General features: G+C 34.0%; 1 protein-coding gene across 4 annotated transcripts in view; it reads right to left on the reverse strand.

Annotated features, from left to right (window-relative positions):
• The window catches only part of ANKHD1 (ankyrin repeat and KH domain containing 1), a 111,616-nt gene that overhangs the window by 84,414 nt on the left and 11,500 nt on the right, over positions 1–15,702 (reverse strand). For all 4 annotated transcript variants that reach the window (XM_016214130.2, XM_016214131.2, XM_016214129.2 and 1 more), the window contains exon 2: positions 1,978–2,131. In XM_016214130.2, coding sequence (XP_016069616.2) covers positions 1,978–2,131 — 154 coding nt within the window. The remainder of the gene's footprint in view (positions 1–1,977; positions 2,132–15,702) is intronic.

A 15,702-nucleotide genomic window follows, 5' to 3' on the forward strand; every position in this document is an offset into this window, starting at 1 on the left:
GATAGTCATACCTTTTTTTTTTTTTTTGTAATTACTAGTCCTGCCCTAAATTAAACAGTCTTCTGCTGGATACTTACATATTTTGTTCAATCTATTTTTAAGTTTGTATCAATTCCAAAGAGACATTAGATGGACTAAAAGTCAATCTGCTAAAAATGGTACCTATTCTCTTTCTTAACAGGATTAAGTTAAAGGATAACAAGATGGTATCAAGTAAACACATTCCTAACATACTACATCTTTCTAAGAATAATATAGAAATGCTCAATTTCTTTTAGCTCCTACTTTTCCCTGTCATTATTTGGTCAAATGTTAACATTGCCTATTTCCTTCAATATGAAATGTGTTAAAAGGCTGCTGTGATTTTCCTGAATACCTATCTTTAATATTATGTTTATTAAAGTACGGTTGACCCTTAAACAACACGGGTTTAAACTGCACAGGTCCACTTAAGCGCAGATTTTTTTCAAGAAATATACAGCTGGCCCATCATATCCCTGTGGTTTTGCATCCACAGATGTTGAGGGCTAACGGCATGCATTGTTCTGTGCCATTTTATATAAGGAATTTGACCACCCATGGATTTGGTATCCCCAGGAAGTCCTGGGACCAAACCCCACAGATACTGGGAAACAACGGAATTTTAGGGGATTCAAAAGTTATACATGGATTTTTTACTGTGTGGGGGTTGAAACCCCTAACCTCCTGGTTGTTCTAGAATCAACTGTACTCAGAAACTGAATGAAATTTTCTAAACTTTTAAAAACTTTTATTTTGTATTTTCTGTGTTTTAATAGCTTTAACACGGCCTAAGGTGTGTGTGTGCATGCGTGTGTGTGTGTCTGTGTGTATATATATATGGCCCTATATACACAAGTGTCTAAGCACCATTTTAAAAAATAAGTTGTAAATTCTTCCAGATTAAATTCTTATGTATGTGTAATGTGCACATATATTTATATTAAATAAATAAATAAATAAAGGAAGTGGCACCAAAGTGAACATCTCAAAAGAAATAATACAAATACCAGAAAGGGTTAACTTTCTTCTTAAAGTACAATTTTAGGAGATAAAAGGTTTTCATTACAGTATAATGGAAATTTTGCGTAGCAAATAATGTGCAGGTTGTAAAATAAAATAGTGATAAGTACATATTATTCTGAGAAAGCATGCTTATCACGAATATTTCTTGTCTGCTACTCCAGAACAAGTTAACATAGCTTGGTATATTTGACTACAGCTGGTCCAATTTTGTGTCCAATTTTTATTTAAAGTCTTCTAAGTAAAAAAAAAAAAAAAAAAAAGCAATCTACAATTAGGAGATACATACATACAGACTAAAAAAGCAATCTGTAATTAAGATACATACAGACTAAAGTGAGTAGTAATAGAATTTCCTAAATCAGTTAAAAGATTCATAATTTGACGAATTAAATTTATCTTTCACATTTTTGTTTTATAATATAATTAGTAATAAGTTTTCCTTGATAACTATATGTTAGTGTAGCCCTGTCCAATGTGATTCAGTGGTTAGAGCATCGGCCCACGCACTGAGGGGATGCAGATTTGATTACCGGTCAGGCCAAATACCCAGGTTGCAGGTTCGATCCCCAGTCCCAGGTGGGACTCCTATGGGAGGCAACCAATGGATGTGTGTCTCCCACATAGTTGTTTCTCTCTCTCTCTCCCCCTCCCTCCCTAAAAAAAAAGCAATAGAAAAAATATCCTTGGCTGAGTATTAAAAAAAAATTTAAACATGTGACTGTAGAGCCCAGAAATCACTCATAGAAAACTTTCAACCAAGAATTTTTAAAATATAAAATGTGAACATTTCCTTTAGGAAAAAAAATACAATAAATTTTATAGAGATTTCAAATTTCACATAATGTTATATAATTTGGGGGTAATCCTGTATAACTTTGTATAACAATCTAGACTTTTAAAGAGATGAAAAAGAGGAAACAAAATATAATGTACCTGCTGCTTCTAGTAATGCTTCTAGTCGTGCCTGTGTCTCTGGATCCACAGTGCGTAAGTCTGCTCCTTCTGCAGTACTTGATAAGAATATCTCCGACGTTGTTTTAAGCACTGGGTTATCCAGATCTTCTTGGTCCAAAATAAATGATTCAACCTGTTTATGAATTAAAGATGTAACATCTCAATATTGTTAGAATAATTGCAATTTAAGGTAATATGACTTCTGATTGAGAATTTAAGTAGAACCAGATAAATTATTGTAGAAATATGGGGTTATGGAAAGGGACTTTGAGGGAGCCTCCCATCTGCTTATCTTTAGATCTGACTACGGGTATAACATAGACACACCAAATTCAAATTTTCTAGAGAGCACTGTATCTTCTGTGCCTAAGACAGAGCCTAAAAAGCAGCATTTTTTTCAATGAAACAAGTATATGAACATAGTCCCCAAGATGATGTATATAGGACTACATAGTGAAAAGACTAGATAGTATAGAAAAGTCATTCAAGCACAGGTTTTCCTTTCTTCTAATTAATTTATTCAATTCTAACTCTTTAAAAAAAATTTAATCCACTGCCAAATATCTGCAGTCCTAGAGACGGGAAAGCTCCATGAGATTAGGAACCATACCTGTTTGTTCAGTTCTATCCTCTGGGCCTAAAAATACCTTGCAAATAGTAGGTATTCAATACCTATTCATTGAAATGAATAAATGGTATAAGCAAAATCAACCTATGAAAGTAAATGCAACTCTAATTTCAAATCAAGTTAATTCTAAATATATTCTTAAATAAAATACGCACAACTCTTCAGGAAAGCAATTTGGAAATGTGTCAAAATGCTTAAAAAGTTCATGCCATTTGTTCTGGTATATTTATTAATACTATTTTAAGGAATCTAGCCTTAAAAAAGTTATCTGAAAGCCAGACAAAAATATGCAAGGATATTCACTGCAGCATTAATTAAAATTCCAAAAATAAGAGGAAAAAAACAAAATAGGAAATTTGGTAAATATATTTTGTACATTCACGGGATAAAGGTACAGTCATTATACACAGTGTTTTTGAAGCATACTGAATGGCATGAGAAAGCATTCGTAAAACTAAGCAAACACCATAAGATTCAAAACAGTATGGTTGTTATTTTGGTAAAAGTAGATCTGTACATGTAAGTAAACATGAACATGGGTACTCATGTATATAATCATGAGTACATATTTATATACCTATATATGTCTATAATATATAAGTATGTATACCTGGGAAAGTTAACATTTTTTGTAGACAGATAGAAAAACAGGAATAGAAAGGTTAAGTACTTCTTTAAAGTCACACAGCTAATAAATGGCAAAGCTAGGTCTCAAACCCAGGGCTTTGGGGTACAGAACCTGTGCTCTTTACCACTAGGCAACACTATGTCACAAATTTATAATCAAAGGACCACAATATTTAGACTAGATTATTTGGCATATTTAGCTAGCTGATCATCAGTTTTCATAATGGACACCAAATAAAGATATCCTAATAAAGACAGTAAAGTTAGAATGATTTGGATGTAATTTATTATCCATTGTACTATAATTTTACAAAATAAGCCTTTAACTTCAGATCTAATAACACTGAGCTATGAACTATGTATGTATTTAGTAAAATGCAACACAGCCTCATAATATGTAATTACAAAGATGGCATTCTAGACCCATGCAACAGACAAATGTAGAATATTAGTAGTCATATGATATCGAAAGGTAACTGTACAACAAAGAGCTTGCTGCAAGTGCACAACATTAGGTATTTGCAGATACATATACCTTGTAAGACAGATAAAACCATCATTCCAAATTCTGGAATTTTTTTACTGAAAATGGTGTTTAGATGTTAACATTTCAATTTTATAAAAAGCATTGGTCTGATATGGTATTATACATTATTATAGAGACACATACAGAATATATGTATTATGTAACATTTTAAAAACCCAAGTTAAGGATTTCCAGTTCTCTCCCATTTGTTTCTCCAATATTTACTGAAGACCTGTTTTTATACAAAGCACCATGAGAGCACAAAAGTGTGGTAGAAGAAATAAGTCAAAGACTCCAACAACGATTACAAAAGGCCTAAAGAGAGGTAAATGGTACAACTGTATACATTAGAGAGAGGTCACTTCCAGTCCGAGTGATCTAAGAAGACTTTGCATAAGTAGTATTTGAGTTAGATTTTTAAGACTGCACAGAATTTCAACAGGTGGTCAGACATGGGGGTAGAGGTAGAAGGGAAGGAAATAAAAAACAGGCTTGAAGATGCATTTTAAAAGTGATAGCCCGGCCAGGCATGGCTCAGCGGTTGAGCATCGACCTAGGATCCAGGAGATCGAGGTTGGATTCCCGGTCAGGGCACATGCCCGGGTTGCGGGCTCCATCCCCAATGACTCTCTCATCATTGGTGTTTCTATCTCTCTCTCCCTCTGCTGCCCTCTCTCTGAAATCAATAAAGATATATAAAAAAATTATTTAAAAAAAATGATAAATGGTCCACTCTCAAAAAATATAAGGTCCCTTTCATACATTGCTAGTGGGAATATAAATGATGCAGCCACTGTGAGAAACAGTTTGACAGTTCTGCAAATATTAAACATAGAATTACCATATGACACAGCAATTCTGCTTCTATGCATATGTATGAGGACTGAAAACATATATACACGTTCACACAAAAACCTGTACAAAGAAGTTCATAGCTGCATTATGGCATAATAGACAAAAAATGGAAACAACCTAAATGTCCATCAACCAGTAAAAGGAGGAACAAAATGTAGTATATCCATACAATAGAATATTATTCAGCCATAAAAAGGAATACGTACTGACACATGCCAGAATAAAGTTATATGAAAGGTCCAACATAAGCAAATCCATAGAGACAGAAAGGAGATTAGTGGATGCCTGAAGAGTTGGGGAGGGAGGAATGGATGTGACTGCTAACAGGTCTGAGATTTCTTTCTGGAATGAGGAAAATGTCTGGAATTAGATAATGGTGAATGTTGCATAACCTTGTGAATGTACTAAAAACCACTGAATTGCATACTTTTAAAATGTTACATTTTCATAGAAACCCACACCTGAAACCTATGTTCATATTAACCATTGTCACCCCAATAAATTTAATAAAGTATTATTTTTTAAAAGTTACATTTTATGGTATGTGAATTATATCTCAATTTAAAAAAACTGTAAGGTACTTAAAGTAGAATTATGGCTTTAGAAAGAACTGGGGACAGATTTGAGTTAAGACCATGTAAAAGTTGGTAGACTGCTCATTACTTCCTGATCACCACCAGCAAGAAGACAGAGAACAAGTGGCAATGTTATTCTGGGTGTCAATAATGTTAGTATCACATACAGAACATAGCATATTCCTCAGTACTTGGGAAGAATCAAGTTCAGAAGAAAAACATAAAACAGATATGTGCCCCTTGCTTTCAGAGCATTTGTAACCTCTCTTCGAAAATTATAATTCATAAGACGGTTCACTGATTTGACTCTCCAGTGTCTTAGGATACATATAAATTCGTTTCAATCAGGCAACAGGGCATAATGGAATAAATATTGCACTAGAGATCAGGAGAATTAGGTACAAGTGCTAATTCTACTAGGCATATCACTCAACATTCCTGACAGTCCATTTCTTCCTCAATAAACAAAGATAATACCTGCCTCACCTACCTGACAGTACTATTAAAATGATGAAATAAGTTAAAAACTTTGAAGATAATAAAACACTATATAAATGTAATCTTTAGAATATAATTCTGTGTAATTACAACTCTTTTGTTCTGTCCTTCACCAAGGTGTCAATCTTTTATGCCTTTTGAAACTGGAAAAATGACACTCATTGAAAAATCAACATTCTCTTGAATTTTCTTTTATTCCATTTTATTTATTTTTTCCAGTTTTACTGAGATATCATTGACATTAAGACTGTATAAATTTAAGGTGTACAACATAATGATTTCATGTGATGCATATATTGCAAAATGATCACCAAAGTAAGTTTAGTTAACATCATCACTTCACATAGTTACAATTTTTTTCTTGTGATGATCACTTAAATTTTCAAATGTAGTTTTAGCCATTTTATATTTAAGTTCTGACCCACATGATCAAAAAAATTTAAATATCTACAACACCTGTGGGGGAAATCTTAAGTTCTCAGGATGTTATAGTTATATATAAGTAAATACAGAAATGATTTAAAGACATTTGTGTCAATCAGATGTGACAAAAAGCACTCAATTCTATTACTTACTTTGTCCTATCCCCTCTAAAGTTTTATTATCTGGAATTAATTTTTTAAAAATCCAGCTATGCCTATTACTTTGAGAATACCTGGGGATTGCTTTTGGCAGTTCATAAATATCTTACTGATAAACCCACTGAAACACATACTCTTGCAATTCAGAATGACATAGCATTACCTTGAAATATATCTGGCCAGCAAAAATGGAAACCATTTATAACTATATAGAAATATTAAATAAGATCAAGTCTGTACCTTTAATAAAGGCTTGGTGACATAGTACCAAAAAAGTCCAAATTAATGACATATCCAATGAAATTAGTCTTCATTATGCAAAGGAATATAAAGTCTCATAGTTTCTTACATATAGCTGAAGAATCACAGAAATTTCCCTTATTACCTGATGATACAGTTATACAGCTCATCTCTATCCAGCAGCTTCATACAGCAGCAAATATAAAACACCCACCTAGAGTGGTACTGGTTTTGCCAATAGCAAAAATGTTTATTTCAAATCTTAAATATTGCAGATTTTTCTCCTACCTCTCTCTGATCAGGTACAAAAACAAAAAGGTGGAGGAAACAGGAAAAGAGGGAATCTGGCTCACATACACACACACACAAAACTACCTGTTTTTCTCTTATAGTTAATCTCTTCTTAAATGCTAAAGGCAAAAACTTTTTCTTCTCAAGTCTTTTTTTAAATATCCTTTTTTTTTTTTTTTTTTTTTTTTTAAAAAAAGCATGTTTTTTAGCTTCAACTAGAATTTAAACAAAGGGGTGGAAGAAAACGGGAAAAGCATATTGTCCATTTTTTATCCCACTTGACATTTCAGAAATGAACCACTGGATGGCAACAGTTACTAGGGAGATTAACGACAGAATCAGCTATTATCATCTTAAAAACAAACAAACAAAAACAGTCACCGTGGCCAAAAATCTAGTTAGAAAAATCATTTATCAATCCAGTTATTATTTGGCCAAAACATGCCTCCACTAAAAAAACAATTTATATCAAGTAAGCAGTGCTATAATTAAAATTTTCAAAAATATTAATGTTTTAAGTCACGTAAGAGTAAAAATCTCACCTCTACATTTGTCAATAACCAATTGTTACCTTCTCTAACACTATATTTCTGGAATAGTAATTGCTAGTTAAAAGAGAAAAGAATTCAGTAAAAATGAACATTCTATCACAAAACATGCATATTATATAATTGTTTATATATTCTCTAGACAGGTGGTCATATCATGCAATAAGTATGATTAAAGAACATCATATCAAACTATCAAATATAAGTAGAAAAATACATTGTTTTACATAGAATGACTTTTAACAAACAGATTCTAAAATTTTTAACATATTAATTTGTATTTTATGTTAGGGACTAAAATATTAGTAGCCACAAATTTTGTTCCTACTAACTTAAGAATAATCATCACTCCCATGAATTCCACCTGGAGCTATGAGAAAGCTTAAGGGAAGGCTAAATATTTTATACTACCTCTCCTCACAAACCTTCAAAAATGAAGCTCCCTTAAGAAATTCAGATTTGATCATTAAAATAAGCTAAATAAGACATTTTAAACTTCTAAAATATACATTTTAAAAAATGTACTTGCTATTTCTCCTCTCTTATTTAGTCTATCTATAGGATAGATCAATATGTCTTGCCTTCCTCCACCTAAATTAAGCCCTCCCTCTAAGTCAGAACCATCACACCAATTTTAGAACACATATGGCTTACTATTGATTCCTAGTTGGAGCAGCAAAAAAGATGGGTTAAGTAATAATTACTGAAGGACACAGCAATTCCTTTTTGCAAAAAACAAAGTACTCTAAAAGTTATAATAGTAGCTAGCATCCACCACAAACATGCTCCAAGAACCACTCAAAGAGAGAAAGTAACACAGTTGCAATTCAGGACCAAATAATGATAAATTTAGGAATGAGTTTTGCTAAATACGGTAGATCCAATATAATCAGCAACATCCTGAAATACTGGAATGAAAAGGCTGTATTCCTTAACATAAAAACTTCTCAAATTTCTTTCTATAAGGAAAACCGTAGATCCGATTTAAGACCCACAATCCCCTTTTCACAAAACATAAATGTTATTTTGTTTTAGCTTCACACAGCACAAGAGAGAATCATCATGCTTTTCCTATTCTAAGTTAAAACTGTAGAAAGTTAACTGTACTTTGCTCAACTACAAAAATTTCATTTCTAAACTATAGTTTTAATATAAAATTGATTATTTTCTGAAGTTTTTAATTAAAGATGGGAGAAAGGAAGATCTTTTTAAAAATAACTACCATTAAGTATTTAAAAAATAGGTCACCATTAATAAAATGCCTCATATTTATCAGCATATTCCATATATTATTCCATTCAATCATTTTACCTATTCAGTGAAGTAGATGAACTGATCTTCATTTTAAGAAACAAACTCAGAAAAGGTAATGTCTTGCCCAAGATCACATAACTATGCAGCGATCTAAAGACATGTATTTCAGATTTCAAAGTTCACACACCCTTTCACCACATCAAACTGTATTAAGTGAATCTCCTAAACGATTAAGTATAAATAAAATAAATACTAAGCAATGAAGTAAGCAGAGAATCTACAAGTACTACAATGTAGCAGTTTAACAGTAATAGTAATGTACAGAAAAATTTCTTTAAATTGGCCTGGCAAGCGTAGCTCAGTGGTTGAATATTGACCTATGATCCAGAAGATCGAGGTTCAATTCCAGGTCAGGACATATGCCCGGGATTGAGGGCTCCAGGATAGTGCAGGAGGCAGCCAATCAATAACTCATCATTGGTATTTCTAACTCTCTTTCCCTTCCTCTCTCTGAAATCAATAAAAATATATTTTTTAAAATTATTTAAATTAAATTAAATGTAATAGATTATCAAGCCCACTAATTCCTCTCTGCCAGAGTTCTTAAACAGACAAATCTTTTCATTTAATAATTTGACAGCTACATCTACATTCTTTCTTTCTTTTTTTAAAATATATCTTTATTAATTTCAGAGAGAGGCCCAGCCGGGCGTGGCTCAGCAGTTGAGCGTCGACCAAAGATCCAGGCGATGGGGATTCGATTCCCAGTCAGGGCACATGCCCAGGTTGCAGGCTCAATCCCTAATGACACTCTCATCATTGACGTTTCTGTCTGTCTGTCTCTCTCCTTTTCTCTCTCTGAAATCAATAAAAATATATTTAAAAATAAAAAAATTTCAGAGAGAGGAATGGGGGAGAGAGAAAAAAAAACATCAATGATGAGAGTCATTGATCGGTTGCCTCCTGCACGTCCCCCACCAGGAGTCGAGCCCACAACCCGGGCATGTGCCCTGACCAGGAATCGAACCGCAATCTCCTAGATCATAGGCCAACGCTCAACTGCTGAGCCACACTGTCCAGGCTACATATACATTATTTCTAACCAGCACATGTATAACAAAATTTGTGCCACGATAAGTTTTTAAAAAAGAAGACAGCATGCTTACATATTCATTAGCAAAGCCACAGGAATGAACTATCTGGCAATTAAGGACAAGAAAATCTTACTGTTGAAGGGAAAAATGTTACTCTATATTTTCCCCATCATAATAAATGGGTAAAGTTGAAGTCAGAAAGTTCTGGCTTCTGCTCATTATCCTAAATAGAAAATAAACACTGAACACTCCAAAGGAATACTCAATTTTAACACGTTAAAAGAGCTCAAACACCTATAAACCTCCAATTAATACCGATAAGGGGAAGACAGCATAATGACTAAAAGCAAGGACTCGTTAGAATACCAGCCCACAGAGCTCACAGCGTGATCTTAGCTAACTTGTTTTACCTCTCTTAGCCTCATTTTCCTCAGCTATAAAATAAAGATAGAAGCCCTAACCAGTTTGGCTCAGTGGCTAGAGCGTCGGCCCTCAGACTGAAGGGTCCCAAGTTCAATTCTGGTCAAGGGCATATTCCTCGGTTGCAGGCTCACTCAATCCCGGGACCCGATCCAGGCACATGCGGGAGAGGCAACCAACTGATGTCTCTCTCACATCGATGTTTCTCCCTCTCCCTTCCACTCCCTCTGAAAAGCAATGGAAAAAATAGCCTTGGGTGAGGATAAAAAAAATAAAATAAGAACAGCAATAACTATACCACAGAGTTGTTGATTATTAAGACAATATATCTAAACTTGCACAACAGTGCTTAACACATGGTAATCGCTCAACAAATATTGTTATTACTATTAATATTACCACTACTACTATTATTAAGGTCAGTTTGCCTTAGGACCTTGTCTTTCTGTATTCTTACTTTCTACTCTACAGAAATAATATAGAATCCATTATACCTGTCTTAGACTAACAAATAACCTGAGCATATTAAGCACTATATATACACTCATTCAACATTTATTAAACACTATGTGCCAGACATTCTAGTATATACTAGGAACATAAAAATAAATAAGACAAGCCCTGGCCAGTGTGGCTCAGTTGGTTGAGCATCGTCCCAAGCACCAAAAGGCTGCTCGTTCAATTCCTGGTCAGGGCACATGCCCAGGCTGTGGGCTCGATCCCCGGTCAGGGTTTATGCGGGAGGCAGCTGATCAATGTTTCTCTCTCTCTCTCTCTCTCCCTCTAAAAAAAAAAATTTAATAAAAACATTTTATAAATAAATAAGACATGATTCTTGCTCATTAAGGCAGATAATCAAATAAATGCAATGACATAATAGACACTATAACAGTTATATACATAACATGGGAACACAGAGGAAGGAATGGTCAATTCCAACTGGGATAGTAATGAACGTCATCAGTTAGAGATGACAACTCTGAAACAAAAAGGTATCCAAAAGAATGGGGAAGAGGGACAATAGTGACAACAGCAGCGTATAGTAGTAGTAGTTATAAACACCTGCTTTACAGTCCAAGAAGATACCTGGATTCAAATCCTGGCTCCATCATTACCAGATGCATGACTTCGTATATGCTACATAATGTCCCTAAGCTTCAGTTTCTTTACCTGTAAATTGGGAATAATATCACTTTCTTCATATGGCAGTTGCAAAATTTATTTGAGAATATATAAGTATACATTTAACCCTTTGACAATGAGCACTCAGCATATAGTAGTTATTATAATGATTCTAGAAGCTAAAGCAGTAAAAGCATATATACCAGGGTATATAATAACTTGATAGGTTCAGAGAACTACAGCGATTTAGTACAGAATATAAAAAGCAAATAGAGTATAGCAAGAATAGGATTGGGAAAATAGAAGAAAAATCCTAAATAACTTCATATGCCATTAACTGAGGAATTTGGATTTACCCTTTACCTATGGAATGGAAAGGCTTTTTGCCAAAGGAGTGACATGATTGAACTGTTATAGAATTTACTCTGATAACACCATAGAGGAAGAATTAGAGGGGTAAAATCTTGGAAGAGTCCAAGATTACTGCAATAAGTACTGGTGAAAGATGATGGTTTGATTTACAGCAGAAGCAATGAGGATATAGCGAAAGGGACACAGAAACAAGATGTTAAGAACAAACCTACATGATGTAGTGCCTGCTTAGATGTGAGACGTAACAGCAGATGTAAGCTTCGAGGTTTCTGAGGACAGTGACTAGCTTTAGGGCAATACAATTTACAAAGGTGGGGGGGGGGAAGGATACAGGTGGAGGGGGAAATGATGAGTTCAGTTTCAGAACTGGTGAGCCTGAGATGTTTATGGAACATAGATGCAGTAGGCAGTTGGAAGGCCTCTTAGCAGACTGCTAAAAGAAGTAAAACAGGGAAGCAATATGGATATCTAAGAGAAGACTGCTGAGAGTGAACTGCAAATGCCAAAGGTCCTGAACCAGAACATGCTTGGAGAGTTTATGGAACATAATGAAGCAGTTGTGGTTTGGCTCAAATATGAGCACAATCTTATGCCGATGGACTTTGTAGCCTTTCATGTAAAATCACTGCCCCTTTATTTTTTAAATATATCTTTATTGAGAGAGGAAGGGAGAGGGAGAGAGAGAGAGAGAAACATCAATGATAAGAGAGTAATCATTGATCGGCTGCCTCCTGCACACCCCCGACTGGGGATCAAGCCCACAACCTGAGCATGTGCCCAGATTGGGAACTGAACCTCAATCTCCTGGATCCTACGTCGAAGCTCAACCGCTGAGCCACTCCCAGCCAGGCATCACTGCCCCTTTTAAACCTCTCGCTTAAACCCCATCAAACTACTGAAGACACCTAAACATCAAACTTTACAGTGACCATCCAATTAACACGGGGCAATGATCCATACATTAGTTTGGAATCTTGGACTATCACAAGACCATGAGAAAATTAAATGAGGTAATGCAATTAAAGTACACAATGTCTAGAACAAACACTCAAATATAATTTATTAATATATGAAAGGAGTTTAGAAAGGCAAATATAATTTGAATAAAAAATTTACCTTGTTTTCACATTCCCTGAAATGTTTAGTTCCTGAAAAGACTGATGTCTTTCATGAACAGGGAATACACTTTTTTATCTTTAAAATTCCAAAGCCTAGTACAAAGCTTAACAAATAGTAGGCTTTAGATAAATTATTGTGGAATAAATACACTCTACAATACTAATCAGAATTCTCAAACAGACTGCCAAGGACTCTAATCTCTGAAAGATATAATTTTATTATGCAAGACGTGAGTTCATTAAGAAGAAGGCCTACCCCAAACAAAACTCTTAATTTTCTTCTGTAGAGAATGAGTGAATAGTAACATTAGCAACAAGGAGATCATATATAACAGTAAGTAGCTTTGACACTGTATTATCATATTATTCTAAAATTTGTTAGGGGGGTGGGTTATAGGTCAAATCCATGTATCTGATTTAAGTAGTCTTAAATAATGGTCTCTTCAAATTAAAAGAAAATAAACCTTCCTTTGTTAACCTGTCAGTCAAGTCCTAAGTAAAACAGATACTAAAATATAGTACAGACTCTTACTATTCATTGAATTAAAATAACTAGTAATTTAACATAATTGGAACCATTTGAGCAGTGACATCCAAGATTTGTTTTTGCAATTTAATCACACAGGTGATAACACTGGCTTGGGTGTCAAGCAAATTGTATGCAACTTAAATATTGAATTCACACCTCTTGAGCAGTGGTTAGAAGATACCAGATGCAAAACCTCTAACTGCTATGTTTTATATGTTATTCCATTTATCGATTTGTTTATTATCCTGGAAAAAGAAATTCTGTCCATATTCTTATTGCAGACTATATTCCACATTCAGACTACAACTACCCAAACCAACCATCTCCTCCCACTTCAGTTTTATCTCCTCTCAAACATTTTTCCAGGCTTTGTCAGAGAGGAGATGCATGAAAAACAAACACTAATACTATGACAACTTGTTCTTCTGGTAGCATGACACACAAAGATTTAAATCACATGAGTCGTCCCCCCCCCCCCCCCACACACACACTTCAGCATATACAAAAGCAGAAACTTCAAGAGCTGGAATATTATTATTAGGGGTGGGGAGAAGATCTTTTGTGTGTGACCACAAATTCTGCAGCACATTAAATACACCCCATTAAATCTCTCTTGAAGACCAAATCAAGAGAACAAGAACAATCCAATAATCCAGAATAGCCAAAAACAATCTTGAAAAAGAACAAAATTGGAGGACTTACACTTCCCAATTTCAAAAGTTACTTAAAAAGCTATATTATCAAGACAGTATGAAACTGGCATAAGAAGAAAAGAAATAAAGCCTCACATTTAGTCAATTTGTTTTTGACAAGGGTGCCAAGACAATTCAATGCAGAAAGAAATAGTATTTTCAACAAATGGTGTTGGAGACAGTTGGATAACCCATATTCAAAATAAAGTTGAACCTCTACCTCATACCTTATATAAAAATTAACTCGAAATGGACCAAAGACCTAAGTGTAAAAGCTAAAACTATAAAACTCTGAGAAGAAAACAGGCAAAAATCTTCAACCTTGGATTATGCAATAGTTTCTTAGATATGATACCAAAATACAAGCAACAAAATAAAAAATAAATATAAGGAACTAGTACCAAAAATATATAATTTTTTTCTTAAAAAAACCCAAAACACAATTTAATAATAAAAAGACAAATAACTCAATCAAGATATGGGGAAAATATCTGAATAGACATTTCTCCGAAGACACACAAATGGCAAACAAGCACATGAAAAGATGATCAACTTCGTTAGTCACTGAGGAAATACAAATCAAAACCACAAGGAGATATCACTCCATGACCCCCAGGATGCTATAATAAAAAAAACAGTAACAAATGTTGGCAAGGATGTGGAGAAATTGGGACACTGAAAACATTATTGGTGGAATGTAAAATGTTGCAGCTACTGTAGAAAATACCTTGGTAGTTTCTTAGAAAGGTAAACAGAGTTATCATATGACCAAGCAATTCCACTCGTAGGTATGTATACACACAAGAGAGCTGAAAAGATATGTTCATGCAAAACTTGTACACAAATCTTCACAGCATCATTACTTATAATATAGCCAAAACATGGAAATAACCTAAATGTCCTCAAACAACAATCAATCAACAAAGTGTGGTATATGAACAAAACAGAATATTAATCCAATGATACAACATGTAGAAACCTTGAAAACAATATGCTAAGTGAAAGAAGCAAGGCACAAGATTATATATTGTATGATTCCATTTATGTAAAACGCCCAGACAAGGCAAATCCCGAGAGAAAGTAGGTAAATGATTACCAGGGGCTGCAGGGATGGGGGAATGGGAAATAACTGCTAATGGGTACAAGGTTTTGTTTGGGGGTGATAAAAATGTTTTGAAATAGATAGGGGTGGTGGTTGCTCAACTTTGTAAATCTATTAAAAATCACTGAATTGTACACCTTAAAGAATGAATTCTATGATGTGTGAATTATATGTCAATTTTTAAAACTTTGGGAATGTGAATTTGAAAAATACTTCATACGTTCATTAAATTTCTTTTTTTTTGTTTTGTTTAGGGAGAAAAAGAATGGGATAAAATGAATATAATTGGTGAGTCTAGGTAAAAGGTCTTTGGGAGGAGTTCCTTGTACTATTATTGCAACTTTCCAGTAAGTCTGAAATACTATCAAAACAAAAAGTAACAAAAAAAGAGAATGTATCCAATATAATTGGACTATTGCCCCTTTTGGGATTTGCCCTTTAATGATAATTTGTTTCACGCTATTAAATTTAGCAACTGTACAATTTTTAAAAGACAAAAATAAAATGCAGAGATTTAACAGAAAATAAGTAAACACATAGAGGAAAAACTAAATTAGAAGCTGATAAGTGCTGAAAGTCTTTTTAAAGTATACTACTCAAAGTATCAACTGACATGGCCAAAATTTTACCTT

Source organism: Miniopterus natalensis, chromosome 4 (assembly GCF_054644295.1).
Source record: "Miniopterus natalensis isolate mMinNat1 chromosome 4, mMinNat1.hap1, whole genome shotgun sequence".
Lineage (NCBI taxonomy): Eukaryota > Metazoa > Chordata > Mammalia > Chiroptera > Miniopteridae > Miniopterus > Miniopterus natalensis.